This window comes from Narcine bancroftii, chromosome 1 (assembly GCF_036971445.1).
Source record: "Narcine bancroftii isolate sNarBan1 chromosome 1, sNarBan1.hap1, whole genome shotgun sequence".
NCBI classification, from domain to species: Eukaryota; Metazoa; Chordata; class Chondrichthyes; order Torpediniformes; family Narcinidae; genus Narcine; species Narcine bancroftii.
In genome coordinates, this window is record NC_091469.1 from 466,028,829 (window position 1) to 466,056,471 (window position 27,643).

General features: G+C 42.0%; 1 protein-coding gene across 1 annotated transcript in view; it reads left to right on the plus strand.

Moving 5' to 3' along the window:
* Positions 1-27,643, plus strand: part of adarb2 (adenosine deaminase RNA specific B2 (inactive)) — an 837,813-nt gene that overhangs the window by 759,645 nt on the left and 50,525 nt on the right. The window contains 1 exon segment of the mRNA XM_069914681.1: positions 27,249-27,430. Within this exon segment, the coding sequence (XP_069770782.1) occupies positions 27,249-27,430 (182 nt within the window).

A 27,643-nucleotide genomic window follows, 5' to 3' on the forward strand; every position in this document is an offset into this window, starting at 1 on the left:
ACCACTTTATTTGCCTTGTCCTACTGTCCTGAACCCAGTCCATAGCCCTCCATTCCTCCCCCATCCATGTACCTGTCCAAATTCCTCTTAAATTTTCAAATTGAGCCCACATTCACCAGTTGGCAGCTCAAACCACACTCTCACCGCTCTCTGTGTGAAGAAGTTCCTCCTCATATTCCCCATAAACTTTTCCCCTTTCACCCTTAACCCATGTCCTCTGGCTTGTCCCAGAGTGTAGCAAAACAACAAAGATTATTTCCTTTGGACACCCACCTCACCTCAGAATGCAGCAGCAATGTCTGGAAATGTTTGCCATTTTCTTCACACAGCTGATGGAATAGACGGCCTTGAAGGGGATGTGATTTTATAAAGTTTGCAGTCTCTATGACAAATGAAAACAAAGCATTTAAATGTCCTCCTAAATTTTTAGCCCCTATGTCCTCCTTATAAATGATTCAATGAAGACAGAAGGGAAACCATTTTTCAGGTGTATGGTCCAATCATTGATTGGACAGCGTCCGTTGCACAGGCAACTATGTTATCAAATGGAATACTGTTCTCATTTATGTCATTCTTAACTTCTTCGAAAATAATCCGTAACTTAGTACCTGTTGTAATCCTTCTGGCAAACATCTCTTCCGTCAGTTTGTTTCTAGTCGAGAATCTGGCATAAGTGATAAGAAGAGTGCCGCTTTCTTGCAGAGTGAATTTGTCGAGCTGTCAAAAAAATCTTGGATTGTAACGAAATGACTCATTGTTTTTTCAATGACCCTTGTCATCTCATCAATTCTTCTAGTAATGGTGGAATTACTCAAAGGAATTGCCTGAATAGTTTCTTTGGGATTTAAGTTCATGATACCAAGAATTATTATGGACACTGAAGGCTAAATAAGTGGCATTTTCCACTTTCAGCAATTAATTCAGTAATCTTCTAGGATGCAAGAAGACCCTTCTCTAATTTCTGTGACATTTCTGTTTGAGCGTTGGTCTTCTCTCGAAATTATCTCGCAGGGTTTTGAAGTAATCCAAGGATTTATCTTTCTTCTCATTATGCACGGTCTCTAAATGTTGTTTCAGCTTGCTATCGCGCCTTCGTTTGACAATGTATTTGAGCATGGTGAGAGAACAGATTTGCAGAGATGTAATGAAACCATACGATAAGTATTCCACCGAATGCTGCCGACACTTCTTTGCCAAGGAAATAGGCGTGAAATTATTTCTGAAAGTAACAAAAATTAACCATAGCAAACACAAAAGCACTTCTTACAAATGTTGGCTCAAAAGCTGGTTTAAATCTTATGGAAAATAATGAATAATACATACCTTCCTCAATAAAAGCTAGCAGAAGGAGACATGCATTCACTACCCATCAAAAAACTCAAAGCAAAAAGAGGGCACTTGTGGACCAAAGAGAGTGACCAGTAACAGGCCTCAACAACTATCGCCCCATGGCACTGACGTCCACCATCATGAAATGCTTCGAGTGTCTGGTGATTGAAGTGCCAGTTGATGAAGTAGACAAAGACGACGTGGTCAAATAAGGTGAGGTCCCTTTCACCATAACACAAGGAGCTACCACTCTGGCTATAGCCCCGTAACATCTGACTGCTTACTATACAGCACCACGGAATGTGGTGCTGCTCGACACCAGTTGCTGACTAGATGCATGGCACTTCTCAGTGTTTTGGCTAGAGTGACCTGCCCGGTTGTAGGTTAAGATCTCTGCCTCCAGCAGCCTCTGTCAGATGTAACTGGAGTCAATCCCATTAACTAAAGCATCCAGCTTCAAGGCATTGCGATGTTGTTGCACATTGACTGCCCTGACATCACATTCATTTGCCCGTGAGTCGAGATCCAGTACATAGGCAGCATCACTTTCCCTGGGTTTCTGGCGTCTAGTCAGCAACTGGTGTCGAGCAAGCACCACATTCCATGGCATTGTATAGTAAGCAGTCAGACGTTCCCGGGCTATAGCCAGAGTGGTAGCTCTTTGTACTACGGCGAAAGGGACCTCACCCAGCAGAGAGTTCAGGTGGCCCCACTGTATCGCCTCATCGACCACGTTGTTTCAAGCCATGTAGTAATCGAAACAACCAATCCAGTGGTTGAAAATTTCTCTGGCCCTCGGAGCAGACTGGGCGATTATCAGCCGCTCTGGCTTGAGGGCTGCATCCATTTCTGCTATTAAAATTGAAGTGCCAGTTGATGAAGTAGACAAAGACGATGTGGTCAAACAATAATCATGGCTTTTATTAGCAGAAACTCATGGTACAATAATGAAAGACAATAGGTGCATATACAGTTATACCTAGGGGGAGTGTCCTTAACAGTAGAGATAATGCACAGCCAATGTTAGTACAGCAAGGCTCGCCAGAGGGGGGAGACAGGCAGCTTAGCAGAGATTCACTACAGTGATGGAACATATCACAGCACAACTCTCAGAGACGCTGGATCATTTCAATTCACCTATAGAAGAAACAGTTCCACTAATGATGCCTTGAACCTCCACTCCGTCCTGACCCTCCTGGAGAACAATGCCTCATACACCAGGTTGCTGTTCACTGATGACATCTCACACTTAATAAGAACATTCCCCAGAGGCTGGTGGAGAAGCTGTGCTCGCCAGGACTCAATACCCCTTTCTGTAACTGGATTCTGGACTTCCTAATGAAAAGTCTGTTCAGGTTGGTAGTGGTACATCATGCACTGGTCCGCTTCAGAGCTATGTGCTCAGCCCGTTTCTGTCCACACTACTGACCCATAACTGCATCACCATCCAGCTCCAATAGAGTCATCAAGTTTTCAGATGACACAACAGTAGCTAAGCAACAAGTTCCTCAGAGTCCACTCTCATGGACACACAACATGGCCTCACTTATCAGGAAGGCACAACAACATAGAGGAGACATAGGTTAGCAAGGCTACTGGCCACCATGATGTCAACCTTCTACAGGAGCTCTATCGAGAGCATCCTGGCCGCTGCATCATAATGTGGTACATTTGCTGCATAGAAAAGGTTTGGAGGCAATCTACAGGACCATAATTGTGGCAGGAAGGATCACAGGGGTCTCCCTCCCCTCCTATCATTATGATCTACCGGAATCATTGTCTGAAGAGGGCCAACAAAATTGCTGAAGACCCCGACCACCCTGGACACAGCATCTTTCAGCTGCTCATGTCGGGAAACAGATACAGGAGTATCAGAGCCAGCACCACCTGGCTGAGAAGCAGCCTCTTCCCACGCACAGTGAGAACACTGAACGACTAAAAGAACTGCTCACACTAACCATTTGAGACTCCACTATTTATTAAGCAATGTTTATTTATTTATTTTTAAATAGTATATTTCTTCTGCATTTGTATTATTTCTATCACTTGTCTGCATGTGTGTTTTGTCTGGTTATGTGTTTGCATGTTTTGCATCAAGGACCGGAGAACGTTGTTTCATAAGGTTGTACTTATGCAATTGGAAGATAAATAAACTTAAATTGAAATATGAATCAAAACTTTTTGGCCTGCACGCTGATTTCTTGAAGTTGAAGGCGATAGAAGAGAAAAACCATGTAGCAGGCAATTCATAGTCAAAGCTGGTTCCATGTCAGTCAAACACAATCATGTTGAAGCCAGGAACATTCTGAAAACATTGTTAATTTTCTGCATTTAGGTCATTCTGAGCTGTCTCCAAATGCCTCCAACATTGAATAAAATCTCATGATTCTTGGCAACTACATGTCTTCCTCACTGATGGACCTCACGGATGCGTACTTAGCCCACTGCTCTACTCACTATACACCCATAACTGTGGCCCAGCACAATTCCAGTGCCATCTTCAAATTTCTTGATGGCACCACAGTTGTTGGCAGAATTACGGATGGCAATGAGGAAGCGTACAGGACTGAGATAGATCAGCTCGTTAAGTGGTGTCATAACAACAGCCTTGCACTCAACATAAGCAAAACCAAGGAGATGATTGTGGACTTCAGGAGGAAATCAGGGCAACACGACCCAGTCCTCATCGAGGGCTCAGTAGTGGAAAAGGTCAAGATCTTCAAATATTTAGGTGTCAACATCTCCGAGGATCAATCCTGAAGTCTCCATTGTCAATGCAATCATGGAGAAGGGTCACCAGTAACTATACTTTGTGGAAGTTTGTGGAGATTCAGTGTGTCACTGAAAACATCTACAACATCAAATGGCTGGTTGCTTCACTGTCTGGTATGGAGGTGGCAATGCTCAGAACAAAGAAACATCTCCAGAGGGTTCACAACTCGACCTGCGACATCTTGGGCACTGGTCTTCACTCTACTGAGGGCATCTAGAAGAGGCGGTGTCTTAAGAAAGCGACACGGTTGGTGTAGCGGTTAGCACAACGCTGTTACAGTGCCAGTGATCAGGACCAGGGTTCGAATCCCGCGCTGTCTCTAAGGAGTTGGTACATTCTCCCCCGTGTCTGCCTGGGTTTTTCCCAGGGGGTTCTGGTTTCCTTCCACTATTTGAAATGAAGTGGGGGTTGTAGGGTAATTGGGCAGTACGGGCTCATTGGCCAAAAGGGCCTGTGACTGTGGTGAATGTCTAAAAAATTTAAATCAGCTCCATTAGGAAAAGGGTACAGGAGCCTGAAGACAAGCACTCAGCAGCACAAGGACAGTTTCTTCCCCTCTGCCAACAGATTCCTGAATAAACAATGGATCACACACACTGCCTTTCTTTGGCTTTTTCTTGCGTTATTTTTATTTTTTTGTAAGGTGTTTATGGAAATGTTGCCACAAAACAAAGAATTTTGTGACATGTTCATGACAATAAATTCTGATTTTGAACTATACAGCAAAGCCTCACAGCAAAGTCCTTTCCTTCGCCAAAAAAATGTTTAATGCATTCAGTTTCTAAGCACCCCCCGCCCCGCACGGCACCTTTGGACCCTCCTATTAAGCATTTCAGTCCATGGCCCCATTTAAATGTGCTTTGGCCCTTGGCGTGGGGCCGTATGGCCCCTGTTGAGAATGGTTGCTCTATATCACTGAATAAACTTACCATGGAAAGTGGTCAATTTGTTGCAGCTTGTATGTAACACACAAAAGTGCTGGAGAAACTCAGCAGGTGACACAGCATATAGAGGAAGTAAAGGACAACCAACTTTTTGGGCCTGAGCCCTTCATCAAGGCATGAGCAAAAAGCAGGCAGGCACCTGAATAAAAAGGTGGGAAGACAAGAGGAGAGGAAGGGGGAAAGGACAGGGGGAGGAGTACAGGCCAACAGGGGTCACATGGGGGATATGGGTGGGAGGGTAAAAGAGAAAAAAAATGCTGAGAGGAGATGGGGGAGGGATAGCTCTCTGAATGGAGAGGGAAGGGTTGGAAAGAGAGAAAAGAGAGAAATTCAGGGAACGGGTTTAACGGGAACTGGAAGTCGATGTTAATGTTGGAGATTTTGCATGACCTGCTGAGTTTCTCCAACACTTTTATGTGTTACACTGTAATCACAACATCTGCATCCTGTTTAACTGAACTCAGATGTAACCTGTGAACAATAGCTAAGTGTTAATTACTTTCAGTCAACCTTTCAGGCACAGAAAATTTATCATTCCAGCTGTGGAATGTAATTTCTTTCAGTTTTAGCTCTTTTTTTTTATTTCAAGCTGTTGTTTATTTTAATTGATATTTTAATAGTTCTTCTTTCTCATTCAATCTGTGTTCCTTCCCTTTATTTCTTTCCCTCTGTACATGATGTGGTGTTGAATCCATCACAGTAACTCAGTTGTCCTTCTTAGCCATTGACCGAGTTTCATTCTGCTCTAATCCAACTGGTGAAGGACTTGCAAGTTTTCTTGCTCTGAGGTAAAACGTGAAAGTCTGCAGACACGGTGATTGATGTAAAAACACAATACTGGGGAAAGTCAGCTGGTCACACAGTGTATTTTACGTCGCAAAGACAAAAGCCACTTTCAGGTGCTTGGACGCAGATAATGCGCCGGCAGACACAGCTGGGGGAGTGCAACTGTGACGTTCAGGTGGCCGCGGAGAAGACGCATTTCTGTCCCCTGAACTTGCCGGCTTAAGGAGAGCCACGTCCGAGCGAACGCGGCTCCTGTGGAATGTGGCCGTAGTCGCTGCTGTGTTCCCTTCCCCTCTCCAAGCCCTGTATCTCTTTTGAGATATCTTCAGACCTTTAATTTTGACCTCTTATTTATGTCAGCATTTAATTGTGTCAACTTTGGCAGCCCTGCCTTCAGCTGTCAAGGTTCTGAGTTTTAGAAGCAATTTACTATTTTTACTGAGTTTTTGGTTATGTAATCTAATGCCCCAAAGTAGTTTTTTTTTTAAAACTGAATTAATGCTTTGCAATGTTAAAGTCACTAACTAAACGTAAAGCGCTGTTGTTAAATTGTTACCTACCTGATGGCGAGAGAAACAATATTTAATAGGATATTAAATCTTATATTAAATATCTTAGAAGGATTGTGTCTTGGGCTGCATTCATGATGCTGCGTTCAGGTGCAACGGGGGATGCTCTGAGCCGGAGAATATACCTACCCGAGGAGGGTTAGGTAAGTGTTCCTCGGGGCTGGGTTCTCCACTTTCTGGTGGCCACCCGACAGCCACATTCGGGTAGAATAGGTGGCTTTACAGTCAGGTATTCTGGCCATCTAAAAATGGCTAAAGATACACAACCAACACGTCAGGCTTGAGCCCTTCATTTTTTTTTTTTTTTTTTTAAATTTTTTATTTTTCACACCATAAATCACAATAGCCATGATATACACTTTTTCTTTTCCACACATTTACAGTGACTTTTTCTCCCTCCCCCCTCCCTCCTCCCAAGCCACCCCCCCACCCCCCCCCCTCTCATCCATTTTAGGTATACAATCTAGGTTGCATTAATTCAGTTAGACAATGTTGTCATTCAACAGAAATACACCAGAAATTCTACTGAGTCCATTCTTTTCTTTTCTTCTCCTTCCATCAACTTAGGTAATGTTTGTTCCCGGTAGGTTTTCGCTATTGTATTTAATGTAAGGCTCCCATACTTGTTCGAATATTTCAATATTATTTCTTAAACTATATGTTATTTTTTCTAATGGAATACATTTATTCATTTCTATATACCATTGTTGTATTTTCAAATTATCTTCCAATTTCCAGGTTGACATAATACATTTTTTTGCTACGGCTAGGGCTATCTTGACAAATCTTTTTTGTGCATCTTCCAAGTCAATTCCAAATTCTTTATTTTTTATGTTACTTAGGAGAAAGATCTCTGGATTCTTTGGTATATTGTTTTCTGTTATTTTATTTAATATCTGATTGAGATCATCCCAAAATTTTTCTACTCTCTCACATGTCCAGATTGCATGAATTGTTGTGCCCCTTTCTTTTTTACATCGAAAACATCTATCAGATACTGTTGGGTCCCATTTATTTAACTTTTGCGGTGTAATGTTTAGTCTGTGTAACCAATTATATTGTATCATACGCAGCCTCGTATTTATTGTATTTCTCATCGTTCCAGAGCATAACTTCTCCCATGTTTCCTTTTTTATCTTTATATTTAAATCTTGTTCCCATTTTTGTTTAGTTTTACCATTTGTTTCCTCATTCTCCTTTTCTTGCAGTTTAATATACATATTTTTTATAAATCTTTTGATTAACATTGTATCTGTAATCACATATTCAAGGTTACTTCCCTCTGGTAAACTCAAGTTGTTTCCTAATTTATCTTTCAAGTAGGATCTCAGTTGGTAATATGCCAGCGCTGTATCTCCAGTTATATTGTACTTATCTCTCATTTGTTCAAAGGATAAGAATCTACTTCCTGAAAAACAATTTTCTATTCTTTTAATCCCTTTTTTTTCCCATTTTCTAAAGGCAAGGTTGTCTATTGTAAAAGGGAGTAGCTTATTTTGCGTCAATATTAGTTTTGGTATTTGGTAATTTATTTTATTTCTTTCTACATGAATCTTCTTCCATATATTGAGGAGATGGTGTAATACTGGAGAAGTTCTATGTTGTACCAATTTTTCGTCCCATTTATATAATATGTGTTCAGGTATCTTTTCCCCTATTTTATCTAATTCTAGTCTCGTCCAGTCTGGTTTTTCCCTTGTTTGATAAAAATCTGATAGGTACCTTAATTGTGCGGCTCTATAATAATTTTTGAAGTTTGGCAATTGTAAGCCTCCTTGTTTATACCATTCTGTTAATTTATCTAGTGCTATCCTCGGTTTCCCCCCTCTCCATAAAAATCTCCTTATTATTTTCTTTAACTCTTTGAAGAATTTTTCTGTCAGTTGTATTGGCAATGCCTGAAATAAGTATAGTATCCTTGGAAAAATGTTCATTTTAATACAGTTTATCCTTCCTATCAGTGTTAGTGGTAGCTCTTTCCAATGCTCTAAATCGTCCTGTAATTTTTTCATTAGTGGATTGTAATTGAGTTTATATAATTGGCCTAGATTTTTGTTTATTTGCACACCTAGGTATCTTATTGCCTGCGTTTGCCATCTGAATGGGGATTCCTCCTTAAATTTTGAGAAATCCGCGTTATTCATAGGCATTGCTTCACTTTTATTTACGTTTATCTTGTATCCCGACACTTCTCCATATTCCTTCAATTTCTTATATAGTTCTTTTATTGATAGTTCTGGTTCTGTTAAGTACACTATCACATCATCCGCAAACAGACTGATTTTATATTCCCTGTCTTTTATTTTTATTCCTTTTATATTATTATCTCTTCTTATCGATTCTGCTAGTGGTTCTATAGCTAGCGCAAACAATAATGGTGATAGTGGGCATCCCTGCCGCGTTGACCTGCTTAAGTTAAATTGCTTTGATACATGTCCATTTACTGTCACTTTCGCTAACGGTCCCTTATATAATGCTTTAATCCAATTAATATACTTCTCCGGTAAACTGAATTTTTGCAATACTTTGAACAAGTAATTCCATTCTACTCTGTCGAAGGCCTTCTCTGCGTCTAAAGCAACTGCTACTGCCGGTGCTTTATTTCCTTCTACTGCATGAATTAAGTTAATAAATTTACAAATATTGTCTGTTGTGCGTCTTTTTTTGATAAATCCAGTTTGGTCTAAATTTACCATTTTCGGTACCTGTTCTGCTAATCTGTTCGCTAATAGTTTAGCTATTATCTTATAATCTGTGTTTAGCAGAGATATTGGTCTATATGACGCTGGTGAGAGTGGATCTTTCCCTTGTTTTAGTATCACTGTAATTATTGCTGTTTTACATGAATCTGGTAAGTTTTGTGTCTCATCAATCTGCCCCTCCAGGAGGGGCAGTATTATTAGATCTTTAAATGTTTTGTAGAATTCTATTGGGAGTCCATCCTCTCCTGGTGTCTTATTATTTGGTAAATTTTTTATTATCTCTTGTATTTCTACTGTTCCAAATGGTTCTGTTAATTTATTTTGTTCCTCTATTTGTAGTTTTGGTAGTTCAATTTTAGTCAAAAATTCATCTATTTTCCCTTCTTTCCCTTCGTTTTCGGTTCGGTATAATTGTTCATAGAATTCTCTGAAGTTTTCCTTAATTTCTTTTGGATTATATGTAATTTGTTTGTCTTTTTTCCTTGTTGCCAATACCATTTTCTTAGTTTGCTCTGTCTTAAGCTGCCATGCTAAGATTTTGTGTGTTTTTTCACCTAGTTCATAATATTTCTGTTTTGTCTTCATTATATTCTTCTCCACCTTATATGTTTGTAATGTTTCATATTTTATTTTTTTATCCGCCAATTCTCTTCTTTTGGTTGTATCTTCCTTTATTGCTAATTTTTTTTCTATGTTTATTATTTCCCTTTCCAACTGCTCTGTTTCCTGGTTATAGTCCTTCTTCATCTTGGTTGCATAACTTATTATTTGCCCTCTAATGAATGCTTTCATTGCGTCCCATAGTATAAACTTATCTTCCACTGATTCCGTATTTACTTCAAAGTACATTTTTAATTGTTTTTCAATAAATTCTCTAAAATCCTGTCTTTTAAGTAGCATGGGGTTTAATCTCCATCTATACATTCTTGGAGGGATGTCCTCTAGCTCTATTGCCAATAACAGGGGTGAGTGGTCCGATAATAGTCTAGCTTTATATTCCGTTTTCCTAACTCTCCCTTGAGTGTGGGCTGATAACAGGAATAGGTCTATCCTTGAGTATGTTTTATGTCTAGTCGAGTAGTATGAGTATTCCTTTTCTTTTGGGTTTTGTTTCCTCCATATGTCCACAAGTTTCATTTCTTGCATTGATTTAATTATAAATTTGGTTACTTTGTTCTTCCTGTTAATTTTTTTCCCCGTTTTATCCATATTTGGATCCAAATTCAGATTGAAATCCCCTCCTATTAGTATGTTCCCTTGCGTATTAGCTACCTTCAAAAAGATATCTTGCATAAACTTTTGATCTTCTTCGTTAGGTGAATATATATTAAGTAGATTCCAAAGCTCTGAATATATCTGACATTTTATCATAACATATCTCCCTGCTGGATCTATTATTTCCTCTTCTATTTTAAATGGAACATTTTTGCTAATTAATATAGCCACTCCTCTTGCTTTTGAATTATACGATGCTGCTGTTACATGTCCTACCCAATCTCTCTTTAATTTCTTGTGCTCCAATTCAGTTAAGTGTGTTTCTTGGACAAATGCTATATCTATTTTTTCCTTTTTCAGTAAATTTAGTAGTTTCTTCCTTTTAATTTGGTTATGTATTCCATTAATATTTAGAGTCATATAGTTCAGCGTAGCCATTTTATATTTTGTTTATCTTCTCTTTCCGTTTTTCCATCATTACCTTTCCTCCTTTTCCATTTCTGTTTTCTTATTTTCAACTCTTTACCAGACAACATTCCTACAACATCCAACATTTTCCTTATTCTCCTATTTCTATCTTCTTTATCCCCAATCTCCCCTTCCCCTCCTGAGTTGCCCTTTATCCCTTGTCGGACAACCACATCTCCCCTCTCCATTTGGATTTGCGAATCCACTCGCAAGCGTCAACTGATTTTGCAGTGACCGCTCTTTTCCCCCACCCAGCCCCCCCCAGAAAAGATTTCGCTTTTTATATGTCACAAAGGTCACTCTTTTAATTCCCTCCTTATTCTCTCTATTCCATTACCTTCTCTTATTAATTCTTGTCTATACTCTCTATGTTTTCCTCTAATTACAGATACTTTCACATATGCCCATTGTCTCTATTCACTCTTATACCTCTTTACCCGCATACATATCAATCGTGGTCATTTTTACCCTCCTTACCCTTCTTCATCCCTCAGTCTATTTTTGTCTTTACCCACATACATATCAATCGTGATAATTTTTGCTCTCATTACCCGTCTTCCTCCCTCAGTCTATTTTTGTAATTGTTCTGCAAATTTTCGTGCTTCTTCTGGATCCGAGAATAGTCTGTTTTGTTGTCCTGGAATAAATATTTTCAATACCGCCGGATGCTTCAGTGTAAATTTATACCCTTTCTTCCATAAAATCGCTTTTGCTGTATTGAACTCTTTTCTCTTCTTTAGGAGTTCAAAGCTTATATCTGGATAAATGAAGATTTTTTGCCCTTTATACTCCAGTGGTTTGTTGCCCTCTCTTACTTTTTCCATTGTCTTCTCCAGTACCTTTTCTCTTGTAGTATATCTTAGGAATTTTACTACAATAGATCTTGGTTTTTGTTGTGGTTGTGGTTTAGGGGCCAATGCTCTATGTGCCCTTTCTATTTCCATTTCTTGCTGTAGTTCTGGACATCCTAGGGCCTTAGGGATCCATTCTTTTATAAACTCCCTCATATTCTTGCCTTCTTCATCTTCCTTAAGGCCCACTATCTTTATGTTATTTCTTCTGTTATAATTTTCCATTATATCTATTTTTTGGGCTAGTAATTCTTGTGTCTCTTTAGTTTTTTTATTAGATTCCTCCAATTTCTTTTTTAAGTCTTCTACCTCCATTTCTGCTGCTATTGCCCGTTCTTCCATCTTGTCCATTTTTTTCCCCATTTCTGTTAAGGTCATATCCATTTTATTTATTTTCTCTTCTGTGTTGTTTATTCTTCTTCTTAAATCATTGAATTCCTGTGTTTGCCATTCTTTAAATGACTCCATGTATCCTCTAACAAGAGCAAGTATATCCTTTACCTTGCCTTTCCCTTTATCTATTTCACTGTACTCTTCCTCTTCTTCTTCCTCTGGGTTGACCATCTGTTGTTTCTTTGCTGCCCTTTCCTCCTCTTCTTTCTTGTTTCCATTGTCTTCTGTGGTCTCTTCTTGCTGCAGGTGTTCTGCAGCTGTCGTTGCCGGCTGTGGAGATCGACTCCCCAGCTGGTCCCCCCTCCCGTCGGTGTGTTTTTTTGCATGCGCATCGCGCATGCGCGAGGAGTCGCGCATGCGCGGTTGCGCACTTTTACTCGGCTCTGTGAGCCATTGTTGTAGTTCTTTTTCTACCGACCTGAGGTAGTGGGGCCCTCTCTCCACAGCGGGCCTCTTCGGACAGGTAAGGCCTTCACCTTTTTCCTCCGTTGTCTTCTCTTCCTCTCTTCTTTCCGTTGATTTTGATTTTTCTCCTTTTGTCTCCATCTTCTTTCCACCTTTATACTCACTTTTCTTTAACTTGTATTTCTGTGCCTTTGTGTTTTCTCTTGTTTTTCCCGACTTTTCTGGAGAGGGCTGGAGTTCACCGTCCGGCCACTACTCCATCACGTGACTCCCCGAGCCCTTCATCAAGGTATGAACAAAATGTAAGTAGGCCCCCGAAAAAAATGATGTGGGTGGAGGGGCAAGGGGAGAACCACAGTCCACAGGCAGGAGGTAATAGGTAGATAAGGGAGAGAGGGCACAACAGCAAACAGGCGGAGGGGGGCTCTGTGAATGGAGAGGGAAGGGGGGTGGGGAGCAAGAGGAAAGAATACAGAGGGATGTGGAAGGGAGGGTGAAGGTTAATAGAAATTGGAGAAGTCGATGAAAATGCCATCCGGTTGGAGGGTCCCCTGATAGAAAATTAGGTTTTGCTCCTTCAATTTATGGGTGGTCTTGGTTTGACAATACATGAGGCCATGGATCGACATGTCAGCATGAGAGAGTGAGTCACAGAATTGAAATTTCTAGCCACTGGGAGATCAACAGTACACGAGGATGTGAACAGACATGTCAGCATGGGAGTGGGGCACTGAATTGGAATTGCTAGCCACAGAATTGAAAATGGTCATTTTTAGCTATCTTGCTTTGTGCAGGTTTGATCCTGACAGTCCAGCAACCAGTCTTTCCACCGCCAGCAACATGCAGAGAACAAAAAAAATATATCTTTGCGATTAAACAAGGCAAGGACAAGTCTAACCAGCAGCAGATGCCATTTAATTGCCTTGGACATTTTGAAATGCCCCGGCATCTGGGTTGAAAGCCACAACACAATATTAAATAGATGTGTGAACAATATAAAAGGTTTTGCATAAACTGAACACTTCTTCCACCGGAGCTGCGTTGAGACTCTTGACTCTGTTTCATTTATTTGGGATTAAATACAACTGTGTATATCATGGATTAAGTACAATTATGCAAATTATGTTGACAGAGTACAGCAAGAACTTCCCAGAGGCAGCAAAATGAACTAATTGTTTCTGTACGAATATCATCTTCAATTTGATGTGAGCTTTCAGATGGGTATTTAACTAGATGAAAATGTTACCTTAATGACCCACACCGGCAGAGAGCTTCCTCCCTCAATTTCTAATGCCAGATGATTGTTTTTTCTTGCATAGTATTAAAAGATGTTTCTAAATCACTGTATTGATTCTGCTGGTGAGTTAATATGCGGAGTAAATTGTTTCTGTTTGAGAAAATTACTGAAGGAACTTTATTTTATGGTGATTTGTGTTGCAGGTTCCAAAAAAACAGATTGCTCTCCAGGTACAGAACATTGCCTTTAACAGTTTGTAATTATCACAAAGTATTCTCTGTTAATTGACTGATTCAGGAAGCTAAATATAATGACTACTTATTAATCATGAAAGGAGATGTTCAGCACCGAGGCAGCTGCAATAATTGCACTAACGATGGAGAAATGTTAATTAATGAAAAGAACAATGATGTAAAAAATTAGGTACATAATGTTTAGCCACTGATTTAATATGCTTTGGAAACTCATTAATGTGCATGGCATCCATGGAGTGCTAGAGATGGCTACAGCGGCCACACTGTGAATGACATGCCAAGAGGCAGATGCCTGTCGCTGTTGTTGCCGCTCGCATTGGCAAAGTGGTAACGGTGGCGCTTTCTGAGGTGGTACACCACCGGCCTACTGCAGGGGGAAACCGCTGTACCTGCAGGAGTGTAAGGGGACAGGACAACACCTGGCCGGCTGTCAATCAGTCAGCCTGAATGGATCAAGTCCCACCTGGTCGGGTGTCAATCACCCTCCGGGATATAAGCCTGCGCCGGCCTCCCGAGACCTCACTCAGAGCTGCTGCAGCCACAGCCAGCCTGGCTCTGTGGAAGTCTTTGTGGATTAAAGCCTGTTGTATAGTCTTTATCTTGTGTGTGTCTGATTCTGGCTAACAGCGCACCACAATTTCATTATTATTTTAAGGGTGAACATAAGTAATTAGGAGTTGGGCACTTCGGTTCCCCAGCACCTGCTCTTCCATCATGATGGTTGGTCTTTTATCTCATCACTTTTTTCCAATTCGTGAAAATCCTCTCTCACCATTTTTTGTTAATTTAGGCCCTTCCGCATCTCAAACCGTGTCACCTGATTACAGTCACTAATTAACCGACAAGCCCCACACGGCTTTAGAATTTGGGAAGAAACTGGAATACCCAGAGGAAGCCCACGCAGGTCATGAGGAGAACATTCAAACTCCTTACACACAGCACCAGATTCAAATCTGGGTCACTGGCGTTGCAATCCCGCTAACTGTGCTGCCCCAAGTTTTTGAAGAGGTAGTTAAGAAAATTAACAAAATAAGTGGACTTAGTTACATGTGCTTTTGCATGGCTTTTGACATGCTCTGGTCCAATAGGCTGAGGCACATTGGATCCAAAGGGTGATGGCAATTTGGTCCCTAAATTGAACATAGAACATGGAACAGAACAGCACAGTACAGCCCCTTCAGCCCTCAATGTTGTGCCGGCCCACATATTCCTTCCTAAAAAATGTTTAAACCCTCCCTACTCAATAAATGTCTATTTTTATTTCATCCAAGTGTCTGTCTAATAATCTCTTAAACACCCCCAATGTCTCAGCCTCCACCACCATCCCTGGCAAGGCATTCCAGGCACCCGCAACTCTCTGTATAAAAGAACTTAACCTGATCTCCCCTAAACCTCCCTCCCTTAACTTTGTACATATGTTCTCTGATGTTTGCTGATCCTGCCCTGGGAAACAGGTGCTGGCTGTCCACCCTATCTATGCCTCTCATAATCTTGTCAAATCTCCTCTCATCCTTCTAAGCTCCAAAGAAAGAAGTCCAAGCTTTGCCAACCTTGCCTCATAAGACTTGTCTCCAATCCAGTAAATCTCCTCTGCACCCTCTTCTCCATCCTTCCTATAATGAGGTGACCAGAAATGAACACCATACTCCAAATGTGGTCTTACCAGAAATTTGTAGAGTAGCAACATGACCAATCTACTCCTGAATTCAATCCCCTATTAATGAATCCCAGAATTCCATAGGCCTTTTTAACTATCCTATCAACCTGTGTGGCGACCTTGATGGATGTATGGATTTGCACCCCAAGGTCCCTCTGTTCATCCAGGCTCTTAAGTAACCGACCATTAATCCTGTACTCAGCCTTTGGTTTGTCCTTTCAAAGTGCATCACGTCACACTAAAATCCATCTGCCACTTTTCTGCCCAACTCTTCATCCTATCTTTATCCTCTTGTAGTCTTCAACAACCTTCAGCTTCATCCACAACTCCTCCAACCTTTGTGTCATCCACAAACTTACTGACCCAACCTTTTGCCTCTTCATCCAGATTATTTATAAAATTCACGGAGTGCGGGAGTCCCAGAACAGATCCTTGTGGAATTCCACTCATTACTGACCACCAGGCAGAATACTTTCCTTCCACTACTACTCTTGGTGATAGGAGGCAGAGGGTAGTAGCCAAGGGCTATTTTTCTGACTGAGCATCTATAACAAGTGGTGTGCTGCAGGGATTATGCTGGGACCATTGTTGTCCATCATGTTTATCAAAATGTTTGGGACGAAAAAGTGGGTGGATGGATCTGACAACACAAAAATCAGTGGGAATCATAGATAGTAACATGATAAAAAAGATGCAGTGATTGTGATAGTACAGACCTATCACCAATGTATATAGTTACAGTATCTGGAGTGTAATGATTGTGCTTACAGCGATTGGCTGAGAGCTTAGCCACGCCTACTGTCTGGGCCTTAAAGGGTTGTGTCCCTAGCCAGGTCAGATCATTCCGGACTGGTCGGCCACCTGTGAAGAGCTCCTGTCTTTTGCTAATAAAAGCCTTGGTTTGGATCAACAAGTCTTTGGTTCTTTCGATGAGCTCTACAGTGATACAGATCATTTGGAAAGTTTGGCAGGGCATTGACAGATGACAGGTAATCTGGACAAGTATGAGGTAACGCTTGCCAGGAGATAAAATACGAAGAGGACATATGCAGTAAACACTGGGGACCTGAGGAGTCTTGATGTACAGAAGAACCTTGAGAAGCAAGTTCATGGCTCCCTGAAAATATTGACACAAGTGGATAAAGTGGTGAAAAAGACATTTAGTATGGAGTCGGTGTCGGTGCTGCGCAATTGCTCAGCAAAAGGAGGTGTAAGGTCCTCCTTCCGTCCGATAGCCTACAGTTCACCCTTGGGCAAGGTGCAGTACCTGTTTAGCCTCCCAATCAGAGTCACTTGAAGCCATGGATTGCAGATGGTGGATGGTTTTCACAAACAGATTCTACAAATTGGAATTTATGGTTGTAAAATTAAAAACACTGGGCTGATTAATCTGTTGATCAATGGCCAGGGTTACCTGTCCAGTATGGACTCTGCAACTGAAGAAGGCAACGGGAAACCACTTCAGTATTTTTCCCTTCTATAACCATGAACTCATCATCAACTACGGTCTCAGCTCAAAGAAGAAGCCTTCACCGAAGAGCAGAGGAGGGTCAGAGATCTTGACGGATGGAGAGACATGATCGCCCATGCCAATCGACAAGGCACGTGAATGATAATGATGTTGAACTTCATAGATTGAGGCATTGAGAATAAGAATTGGGATGTCATGTTGCAAAACAGTGTCATCACTGCATTTGTAGTATTGTGGGCATTTCTGGTCTCCAGAATGACAGGAAGGATGTGGTGGCATTTGAAAGCATGCAGAAGAGATTTACCAAGATGTTGACGGTAATGGAGGGCATTAAATATAAGGAGAGATTGGATAGGCTGGGCTTATTCTCACTGGAACATCAGAGGGTGAGGCATGAACTAATAGAGGTTTATAAAAATTATGAGGGGCATAGACATGAGAGATAGTCAGATTCCTTACCCAAAATTGGGGAAGTCTTAAAATAGAGTGTACAGAGTTAAACAGATCAGGGAGAAATTTAAAGGTGATCTGGCAATTCTTTTTTACACAGAGGTGTGGTTCCTTGGATGAGCTCTCACTCAGTGGAAAATTCACATCCCAGGAATCAGTCTGATGAACCTTTCCCACAAGCACAGCAGGTTCTTTTGTCATTTCTGGTTGCTGTACAGTGGCACTTCAGTTCTCTGAGGCCACGTGAGATTTAGACCAAGAACTATCCCTTGGAAAATGTAGCAGACAGCTTGTGTTCATGCAGGACTTGGAATAAGATGCCTGCTCCCATTCTAAGGCCAAATAATGATGAGGATTGAGGATAGAGAACATGAGTCTGGTTGTGTGGTGCTGGAACAACAATGTAGCCCTTCAACATCAGCAAGACAAAGGATTTGGGGAAGAGGAGGCCAAGAAACCTCGCATTTGTCTCCATGGATGGGATAGTGGTGGAGAGGATTAGTAACTTCATGTTCTTGGGAGTCCACATACTGGAGAACCTCTCCTGGAACCAGCACATGTTAAGGGGTGCACTCTGAGCAGTGTAGACGAACTAAAAGATTTTGGGGTCTGTGTCTACTGCTGCACAGGTTGATAGTGTGGTTAAAAAGGTGCTTGGGGTGTCGGTCTTCATTAACTGTGGGATTAAGTTCAGAGCCATGAAGTTATGCTGCAGCTATACAAGGCCTTAGTTAGTTGAAATACGATAAGATCCCCATTATCTGGCAATATCAGGGATCACAGATGCTGGAAATGTGGATTTACTGCTTTACTGGTGTACTCTTACTAATACACCTGCATTAAGAATACTTTGTTTAAAAGACAAAAAACAGTGCAAAAAGTAGTTATTTGAAAAAAAATCAGTATTGTAATCTTTAATTATGTAAAGTTCACTTTAATCAAATAATTCCTGTAACCTACCAAATTGGAATTGAAATTTGAATCTGTGCAACCCTTTCTCACTTGCGGGCGGAAGAAGGGCCTTACACCTCCTTTTGCTGAGCAATTGTGCAGCACCGACACCGACTCCATACCAAATGCCTTTTTCACCACCTTATCCACTTGTGTCAATATTTTCAGGGAGCCATGAACTTGCTCCTCAAGGTTCTTCTGTACATCAACACTCCTCAGGTCCCCACCATTTACTGCATATGTCCTCTTTGTATTTTATCTCCTAGCAGGCATTACCTCATACTTGTCCAGATTACCAGTCATCTGTCAATGCAAGTGTCTCAGTCAGACAACCCAACTCACCTCCACACAAGTGTTCTGGTCAGGCCCTCAGTGTAAATGGACTCACTACCATGCCAGTGGCCCTTTGTGTATCATCCCCTCACTGACAACTTGACTCAACTCCATGCAAGTCTTTGGGTCATGGCCTTAGCACAGTCCTGCTCACTTCCACTCAAGTGACCCGGTCAGACTCTTGGCGTATCTTCTTCGCGCTGACCACCCAACTCACCTTCGTGCAAGGCCCTCAGCGCACCTTGCTTTAAATTCGAACCCCATTCACAAGTGCCATTTTATTCAAATACAACTTTATTGGAACTTTATTCCAATGACTGCTGCAGGTGGGGCACAACCGGGGCGCTTCGCTGGCTGAACGTTTGCTCCCAACCCATATGTTGCTTCATAGGACATTTACTTTTAAATTTTTATTTCAATTTTTATTTAAAACTTTAATTTTTTTTTCAATTTAATATATATCTATTTATTTTCTTGATTTTTTTGCTGTTTGTTCGAGTTTCTGGTTGATTGATTGACTGCCGGATAATAGGGATTTTACTGCATTGTGTTCATTTCTGGTCACCTCACCACAGGAAAGATGTGGATGCTATAGACAGGGTGAAGAGGAGATTTACAAGGATGCTGCCAGGATTGGAGATCATGCCTTATGAGGATAGGTTGAGTGAACTTAGTCTTTTCTCCTTAGAGCGATGAAAGATAAGGAGTGACTGAATAGAGGTGTATAACTTGGAAGGTACTGATCATGTCGATGGCCAGAGGCTTTTTCCCAGGGTGACACTGCTCACTTGAGAGAGCATAGTTTTAAGGTGCTAGAGATAAGTACAGGAGGATGTAAGAAGTAACTTTTTCTACACAGAGAGGTAGGTGCATGGAAAGCGCTGCTAACAACGGTGGTGGAGGTGTTTAAGGGACTATTAAATAGGCATATCCGTCTGAGCTGTGCAGAGGGCTTTGGACTTGAAGTGAGGGGCCATACACAGCCTTTTGTGTCTCATAAAAACCCCTGAAGTCGCCAATGTCGGCGCTAAGTTGGGTTCATTTGGCGAGGCTAGTCCACCACTCATTTTGGATCTCCCGGAATTTGCGCTGAAGATGGCTGCATGCGAGATAGAAGTCTCGTTTCTTCTCTGGCCAGGACGGCTTTGCAAGGTGAGCCTGGTGGGCAGATCGCTTCTTTGCCAGCAGCTCCTGGATTTCCTGGTTGTTTTCGGCAAACCAGTCCTTGTTTTTCCTGGAGGAGAAGCCCAGTACCTCTTCAGTGGATTACAGTATGGCCATTTTCAGCTGATCCCAGAGGGTTTCAGGAGACGTGTCCGTGAGGCAGTTTGCATCCTCGAGCTTTGCTTGGAGGTTTTCCTGGAAGTTTCCTCTCACTTTATTTGACTGAAAGTTTCCAACATTGAACCTCTTTCTGGGGGCTCCACTGTTCTTGAACTTTGGCTTGAAGTGAAGGTTGAGCTTGCAGCGAACAAACCAGTGGTCAGTGTGGCATTCCGCGCTGGGCATGACCCTAGTGTGGAGCACATCTCGTTAGTCTCTTCCTCCCACCAGAACGTAGTCCAGGAGGTGCCAGTGTTTGGATCGGGGATGCATCCAGGTCGTCTTCAGGCTGTCTCTCTGCTGGAAAAGTGTGTTAGAAATGACAAACCGCTGTTCTGCGCAGAGCTCCAACAGGAGGCGCCCATTGTCATTGCACTTGCCGACACCATGCTTGCCAAGGATTCCTGGCCAGGATTCTGAGTCTTTGCCGACAAGAGCGTTGAAGTCGCCAAGGATGGCAACCTTGTCAGCTGTAGGGGTGCATTGGATGAGGTTGCGCAGGTCAGTGTAGAACTTGTCCTTTTCTGCTGGTTCCACCTGGAGGGTTGGAGCATAAACACTGATGAGGGTGATGCGTCACTTATTTTGAAGGGGGAGTCACATGGACATGATCCGGTCAGAGTGGCCTGTCGGGAGGTTTTCGAGTTTGGAGGCAATGGAGTTCTTGACCATGAAGCCAACACCAGATAGGCATCGTTCAGCCTGAGGCTTGCCAGACCAGTAGAGTGTGTAGCCCGCGCCATGTTCTTGGAGGCTGTCCTCCTCAGCGACAAGATCTCCATCCTCAATTGATGGTCAGAACACTTCCAATCTCTTTTCAGTGCCAACCGCTCAGTCCAAGAATCCGCCCTGCTCCAGCTCCCTCAACAGCCCTTGAATCTAGAGCTGGATGAGGTCCTTACCCAGGAAGAGACATATAAGGCAATTGAACAACTGAAAAGTGGCAAAGCAGCAGGTATGGATGGAATCCCCCCCAGAGGTCTGGAAGGCAGGTGGCAAAACTCTGCATGCCAAACTGCATGAGTTTTTCATGCTCTGCTGGGACCAAGGAAAGCTGCCTCAGGACCTTCGTGATGCCATCATCATCACCCTGTACAAAAACAAAGGCGAGAAATCAGACTGCTCAAACTACACGCTGCTCTCCATTGCAGGCAAAATCTTCACTAGGATTCTCCTTAATAAACTACTACCTAATGTCGCCGAAAATGTCCTCCCAGAATCACAGTGTGGCTTTCGCGCAAAGAGAGGAACTACTGACATGGTCTTTGCCCTCAGACAGCTCCAAGAAAAGTGCAGAGAACAAAACAAAGGACTCTACATCACCTTTGTTGACCTCACCAAAGCCTTCGACACCGTGAGCAGGAAAGGGCTTTGGCAAATACTAGAGCGCCTCAGATGCCCCCCAAAGTTCCTCAACATGGTTATCCAACTACACGAAAACCAACAAGGTCGGGTCAGATACAGCAATGAGCTCTCTGAACCCTTCTCCATTAACTGCATATAATACTCCAAACTTGGCCTCACCAATGCCTTAAACAATCTTAAACAGTCTCAACATTATGTCTCATCTCCTATATTCTGTGCGTAAACCATCATGGGCATCACCTTACCCTCAACATTTTGCCCTGATGCCTTTTAACTGTGTAAATTCCAGTTCAATGCTGACCTCTGCTGTTTTCGGGGTGGAGTTTTAACATTCTCTTGCACATCTTCATCAATTTCCTCCCACATTTCAAAGTTGCTGGGAGGTTATTGACTAACATGAAAAACCCATTCATGTAGACAAATATCAAAGAGAATGAAAGGGCATGTAAGGGATTGAATTTCGCAGCAGGGGGGTTATGCTGCAACTGTACAAAGTACTGATGAGGCCACATCTCAAGAAATGTATGCAGTGCTGGTCTCCTTCCTTGAGAAAGGATGTACTAGCTTTGGAGCAGTGGAGGTTCACTAGGTGGATTATAGGGATGAAGAGTTTGACCTATGAAGAGAGATTGATTCTTCTAGGACTGTACTCACTGGAATTTAGAAGTATGAGAGAGGATCTTATAGAAACATAAAATTATGAAAGACATAGGTAAGATAGATGTAGGTAAGTTAGGGGAGACCAAAAGTAGGGGGCATCGCTTCAAGACAGGGATGAGGAGGAACTGCTTTTCCCAGAGGGTGGTGAATCTATGGAATTCGCTGCCCTTTGGAGCAGTGGACTCAACCTCAGTAAATACATTTAAGACAAGGTTGGATAGATTTCTACAAAGTAAGGGAGGTAGGTGGAGATGAACCTATAATCGGATCAGCCAAGATCTCATTGAATGGCAAAGCAGGCTTGAGGTGCGGGATGGCCGACTCCTGCTCCTATTTCTTACGTCCTTCTGTTCTCAACACCACTTCATTTTTGGAGGAAGTCAAACCACTAACCACTAAGACTGAATCTTGTTTAAGATGATTGGCATCTTTAATCACTCTCATCTGCCCTGTTTTTTCACCCCACCTAACCCATCTGAGCCCAGTTGTAATTCCCCCGATGATGTGTTTTGGATTAACACTGTAAAAAGGCCATGTTCTTCTGTAAATCCAATGATGAGAATCAATGTATGACGTGCTATTTTTGTCCCACAGGACATATTAAAGCTATATTTAAACAAAATGTGAGGATTATTATTGGAAAGATAGCATAAAATGTAATCTCATAACAATTGATAGTAGCATAGTTATAAATGTTTCATATCTAATGTTTATTAAAAATTAATAACCCATGTTACACAATGTTATTACATATATAAACTAGCTGTGTATTGTGGCTTTACTGAAATTTTGCAAATTATTCCAGTGATATACTGTAATATTAGCTTTATCAAAAGATGTTAACAATTTATTGTAATTGTGTACCTACTTGAGTAACAATACTGATATTCCTATTGATTTAATATAAAATGAACTAAATGTATACAATTTTGACAGTTATATGAATTTTTAATGTTTACCATGATGGCCCTCAGCCTATTTCACTTTTATTAGATTATGATCGTTTATTCAGAATGGCACCGTAAATCTGTGAAATTTGTTGCCACAGGCAGTTGTGGAGGCCAAATCATTGGGTGCATTTAAGGATAAAAGACCACTGAAAGGATATCGATTAGCCAGGATATCAAAGGTTAAGACCGGGCAATGGGGCCGAGTGGGAAATGGATCAGCTCATGATTGAATAACAGGGCAATTCGATGGGCCGAATAGCCCATTTCTGCTCCTATGTCCTCCTGTCTTATGGTGTTAAACTCAAAAGCAAAGTAATAAACCGAGAAGGGTCTCTGCAGCGACTTCAACCATGTAGCCATGTAGTGGTTGTTCACTGGACTAATAATCCAGACATTGGAAATAGGGATCTAGAGAATGTGATTGTTTTGCAGTTTGAGATTTTATGGTTTCACTTTTTTTAAATGTGACATGAAACCTGTGCTACCCAATTGCACCCAATTAACCTATTAACTGACCAACACCATACATTGTGAAGGGTGGGAGGAAACCGGAACACCCAGAGAAAACCTACATGTTCACAGAGGGAACATACAGACTGCTTAGACACCGCCAGATTCGAACCCACGTCACTGGCGCCGTGACAGTGTACTGACCGGGACGCTAATTCCCTTCATGTCATATCATCATTTGTCAGGGAACTTTGCAGCCCACAGATCTCAATGTAGACCACCAATTTTAGATAACTCAGCCTTTCACTTTGATTGAACATGCTCTGGCCATCTTTAGCCTTGCGTCCTGCTTTCCGATTTCTTTTTTGTTTGACCTGGAGTGCTGGGATTGTAAGTCTATCTAACTTTACAACATTTCTCACGCTACACTACATTAGCACCATATTACAAAGAATCTAATCTTGACATAATTTGATCTTCTCAAAGAAATTCCCTTTATTCACCCATTCCTCCACCCTACTGTCTCTGCTATCTAAACCACCTTGCTTCTTACCACTTCAGGTAAAATGCACAAGAGCCTGTGAATGAGGAAATCTGGAGCACAAAACAATCTGCCGGAGCAACTCAGTGGGTCGAGCAGCATCAGTGGAGGAAAAATAAATGGTTGCTGTTTTGTGGTAAACCACCGTTACGCTATGATTGGCTGCCGCCGGCTGGACACGCCACCTGAGGCCGATCCTACCCGTGGCCCTTTGCCTGCTCCCCATTTCATTCTGCTTTGATCAGTCAATGAGGTTGACGGCTGTTCCAGTCGATAGATAATAAAAGCCGATCAGTTTCACAACTTCAGTCTGTTGTGATTATTGGTGGTGCGTCGTGTTTTATGTCAGAACCTCCATCAAGACATGCTGAGTTCGTCCAGCAGATTGTCTTTTAACCGCAAAAGCTTTGCCTTTGGCAAGAGCTTCAAATTTCTTGAATGCAACCCCAAATTTTTCCAAAGCCCTCCATCCTTGGATTCAATTTAGAGAGAGAAGCAGCAAGGAAACTGTGGTAATACGGCAACCAGCCTACTGCAGGGGGTGATCTCTATACCTGCAGGAAGACCACCTTAGGGACTGACTCCACCTGGCTGGCTGTCAATCAGCCGACCTGAATATAAACCTGAGCCGGCCCCTCCTGAGCCAGTCACACGGGGAGCCACCAAGTCGTGAACTGGTGTTCAGACTTTTACTGGGATAAAGTCTGTTTTACAGTCTTTTGAGTTTTGTGCTTACTTACTTCATCACGGAAACAGAACCTTCAGTCCATCTAATATGCACTGACCATCGACCAACCCTCTTCGGGTTTAAGTTTTCAAGATTCTTTTTACTATAACAGACATTTAACTTATGTCTGCCATAAGGCTGTACTATACTAATACAATGTTAATCCTAGCATTCTGCCCATGTTCTCATTAACTCCCTCTGCACTTTACCTTTGGTGATGAGAGGGTTAATGTATGAGGACCATTTGATGGCTCTGGACTTGTACTCAATGGAGTTTTGTTACAAGCCCAAAGGACCCATAAACCCAGCAGCAATAGATATTCACCAAGACAAATGGTTTCTTAAACAAAAGTTGCTTTTAATTATCTTTAAACATGAAAACAGAATCACACTTTAACATCACGATTGACGTAAATAACCTAACTTCACCGCCCCCCCCCCCCCCCACTTCTAATTCTAATTGCACGTGTATATAATATGTGTGTAAGTTCAGAAAAGTTCTTTGGTTCACAGTCCAATCTCACTTCTCATTCCTCCAAGTTCACTGGGTGCAGGCGATTCCTACACTGTGCACAGAATTGAACATGCTTGAAAGGTAAATGGTTACCGCTCAGGAAGGTTCTTGCTGGTTTTCAGAAAGAGATTTGTTGTACGACGGCATCCACAACTGATTCCTTTTTTATCAACCACTACAGTGTCCTGCTGACAAAACTTGCCTCTTCAGGGTTCTCCAGATGATAACCTCTTTCTTTCAGGTCACCACAGAGTTCCTTTTCATTTCTCTTATTCGAAGTGAAACATTAAACAGCCAGTCCTCTCCTCTTCCATGAACCACAATGGCTTTGACTAGGCCGTCTTTTAAATAGGCTTTCCATAAACTTACCAGCTTGTCCTGTTCCAGTCCCAGCTGCTTCTGCTGGCTGAAACACTGTACAAGTGATCTGTGTGTGTGTGTGTGTGTCTCGCTCTCTCTCTCTCTCTCTCTCTCTCTCTCTCTCTCTCTCTCTCTCTGAGAGAAAGCCTGTTTATCTCTCTTTGCTTGCAAAACCACATGTCCCTCTTAAAACAACAAGTTCTCTTCTAGACAATCTGTGGCTCCAACAAGATCTTTCATCTATTGCCTTTTGTAAACAACAATCCATTAGTGAAGTCTCTTGAGCGCTCTTCAAAGCTCTTGCAAAAGCTGTGAGGCCTCAATTTGTCCAGCATGGTGCACACCTCCAGTATTTTAAATAAGATCTGTTCTAAAGTGTTTCTATGTAACCTACTCTAACAAACCTTTCCCAATTTACCTCCCAAAAACACATCTATATACTGTCACAGTTTAGAAGGAGGAAGGGGGTATCTCATTGAAACATACTGAATATTGAAAGGGCTGGTTAGAGTAGACATGAAGATGTTTCCTGTAGTGTAAGAGTCTAAGACCAAAGAGCACAGCCTCTGAATAAAAGAACATCCCTTTTAAACAGAGACGGGGAGAAATTTTGTCAGCCAGAGGGCGGTAAATCTGTAGATTTGTTGCTACACATGGCCATTGGGTAGGTTTAAAGCAGAGGTTAATTGGTTCTTGATTAGTAAAATGTTATAGGGAGACAGCAGGAGAATGGGGTTAAGAGGTAACATACATCAGCCAAGTTTGAAAGCTGAAGCAGAGATCAATGGGCTGAATAGTCTAATTCTGCTGTCAAATCTTACTCAACGCCACCCACAGGCCAACTAACCAACCAACCCACACGTCTTTGGGATGTGGGAGGAAACTGGAGCCCCAGGAGGAAACCCGTGCAAGGAGAAGGAGCGAACTCCACACAGCCTCCATATGGACAAGCATCTGAAGGCAGGATTGAACGGGCTCTTTAAGACCACAGCTCTGTGAACCTTGCTATTGTGCTGCCCAGGGCTGAGATTGATCGATTTTTTGCATAGCAGGAAAATCAGAAATATGACGACAGAAAGATTAACTTCTTGGAGGGGATGGATAATCTAACACTGCTTCTATTTCATGTTCTGTTGATTCAAGCTACCAGGAGGCATGATCCAGCTGCAAATAGCTATTATAAATTCTGAAGTTATCTCTAAATTTTTGTTGTGGATCCCACTAGATTAGCTTTAATATGTAATATCTTTAACTTTTTAGCTCTTTAATTTAATTCCCCACCCAATTAATACCACTGGTCACAAATGTTTCAGGTGCATTTGGACAACCATCTGCTGTAAATTCTTAATAGCTTATCATCCTATTCATCAATTAATCCAGTGAACCACAAATAGCAGGCGAGAAACTGGTTGCACCAAATGAGCGACAAGTGCAGATGTAAAGTAGTCGGCTGAAAACAATCTGCCTGAGGGTTGTGTCTACAATAAGCGCATCTTGCCCCGGTGAAATAATTCCCAAAAGCATTTCTGCTAATTTACTAAACTCTCTCCTACTCATAACTGTATTTCAGATGGAACATTCTGGGAACTCAAGGATCACTCCTGAGTCATTTCATCGAACCGATCTACCTGCAGAGCATTGTGCTGGGAAGCACCCCTCACATCGATTACCTTTCCCAGGCAATGTGCCAGCGACTGGAGGATATTGGCCAGCTGCCGCCACCCTACCGATACAACCAGCCTCTCCTCAGTGGTATGTAGTCAGGTTTATGGACACCCAGATTTTCCCCACACTACTCAATGACCTGTGGTGTGTCCCAGCACATAATGTAACCAATTTTACCTCCCATTGGGCTTAAATACTTGATCAACTGTTGGGATACTGATCACTAGTGTAGCAATTAGGATTTTTGTTTAGAGATACAGCACAGTAACAAGCCCTTCCAGCCCATGAGCCTGCGCTGCC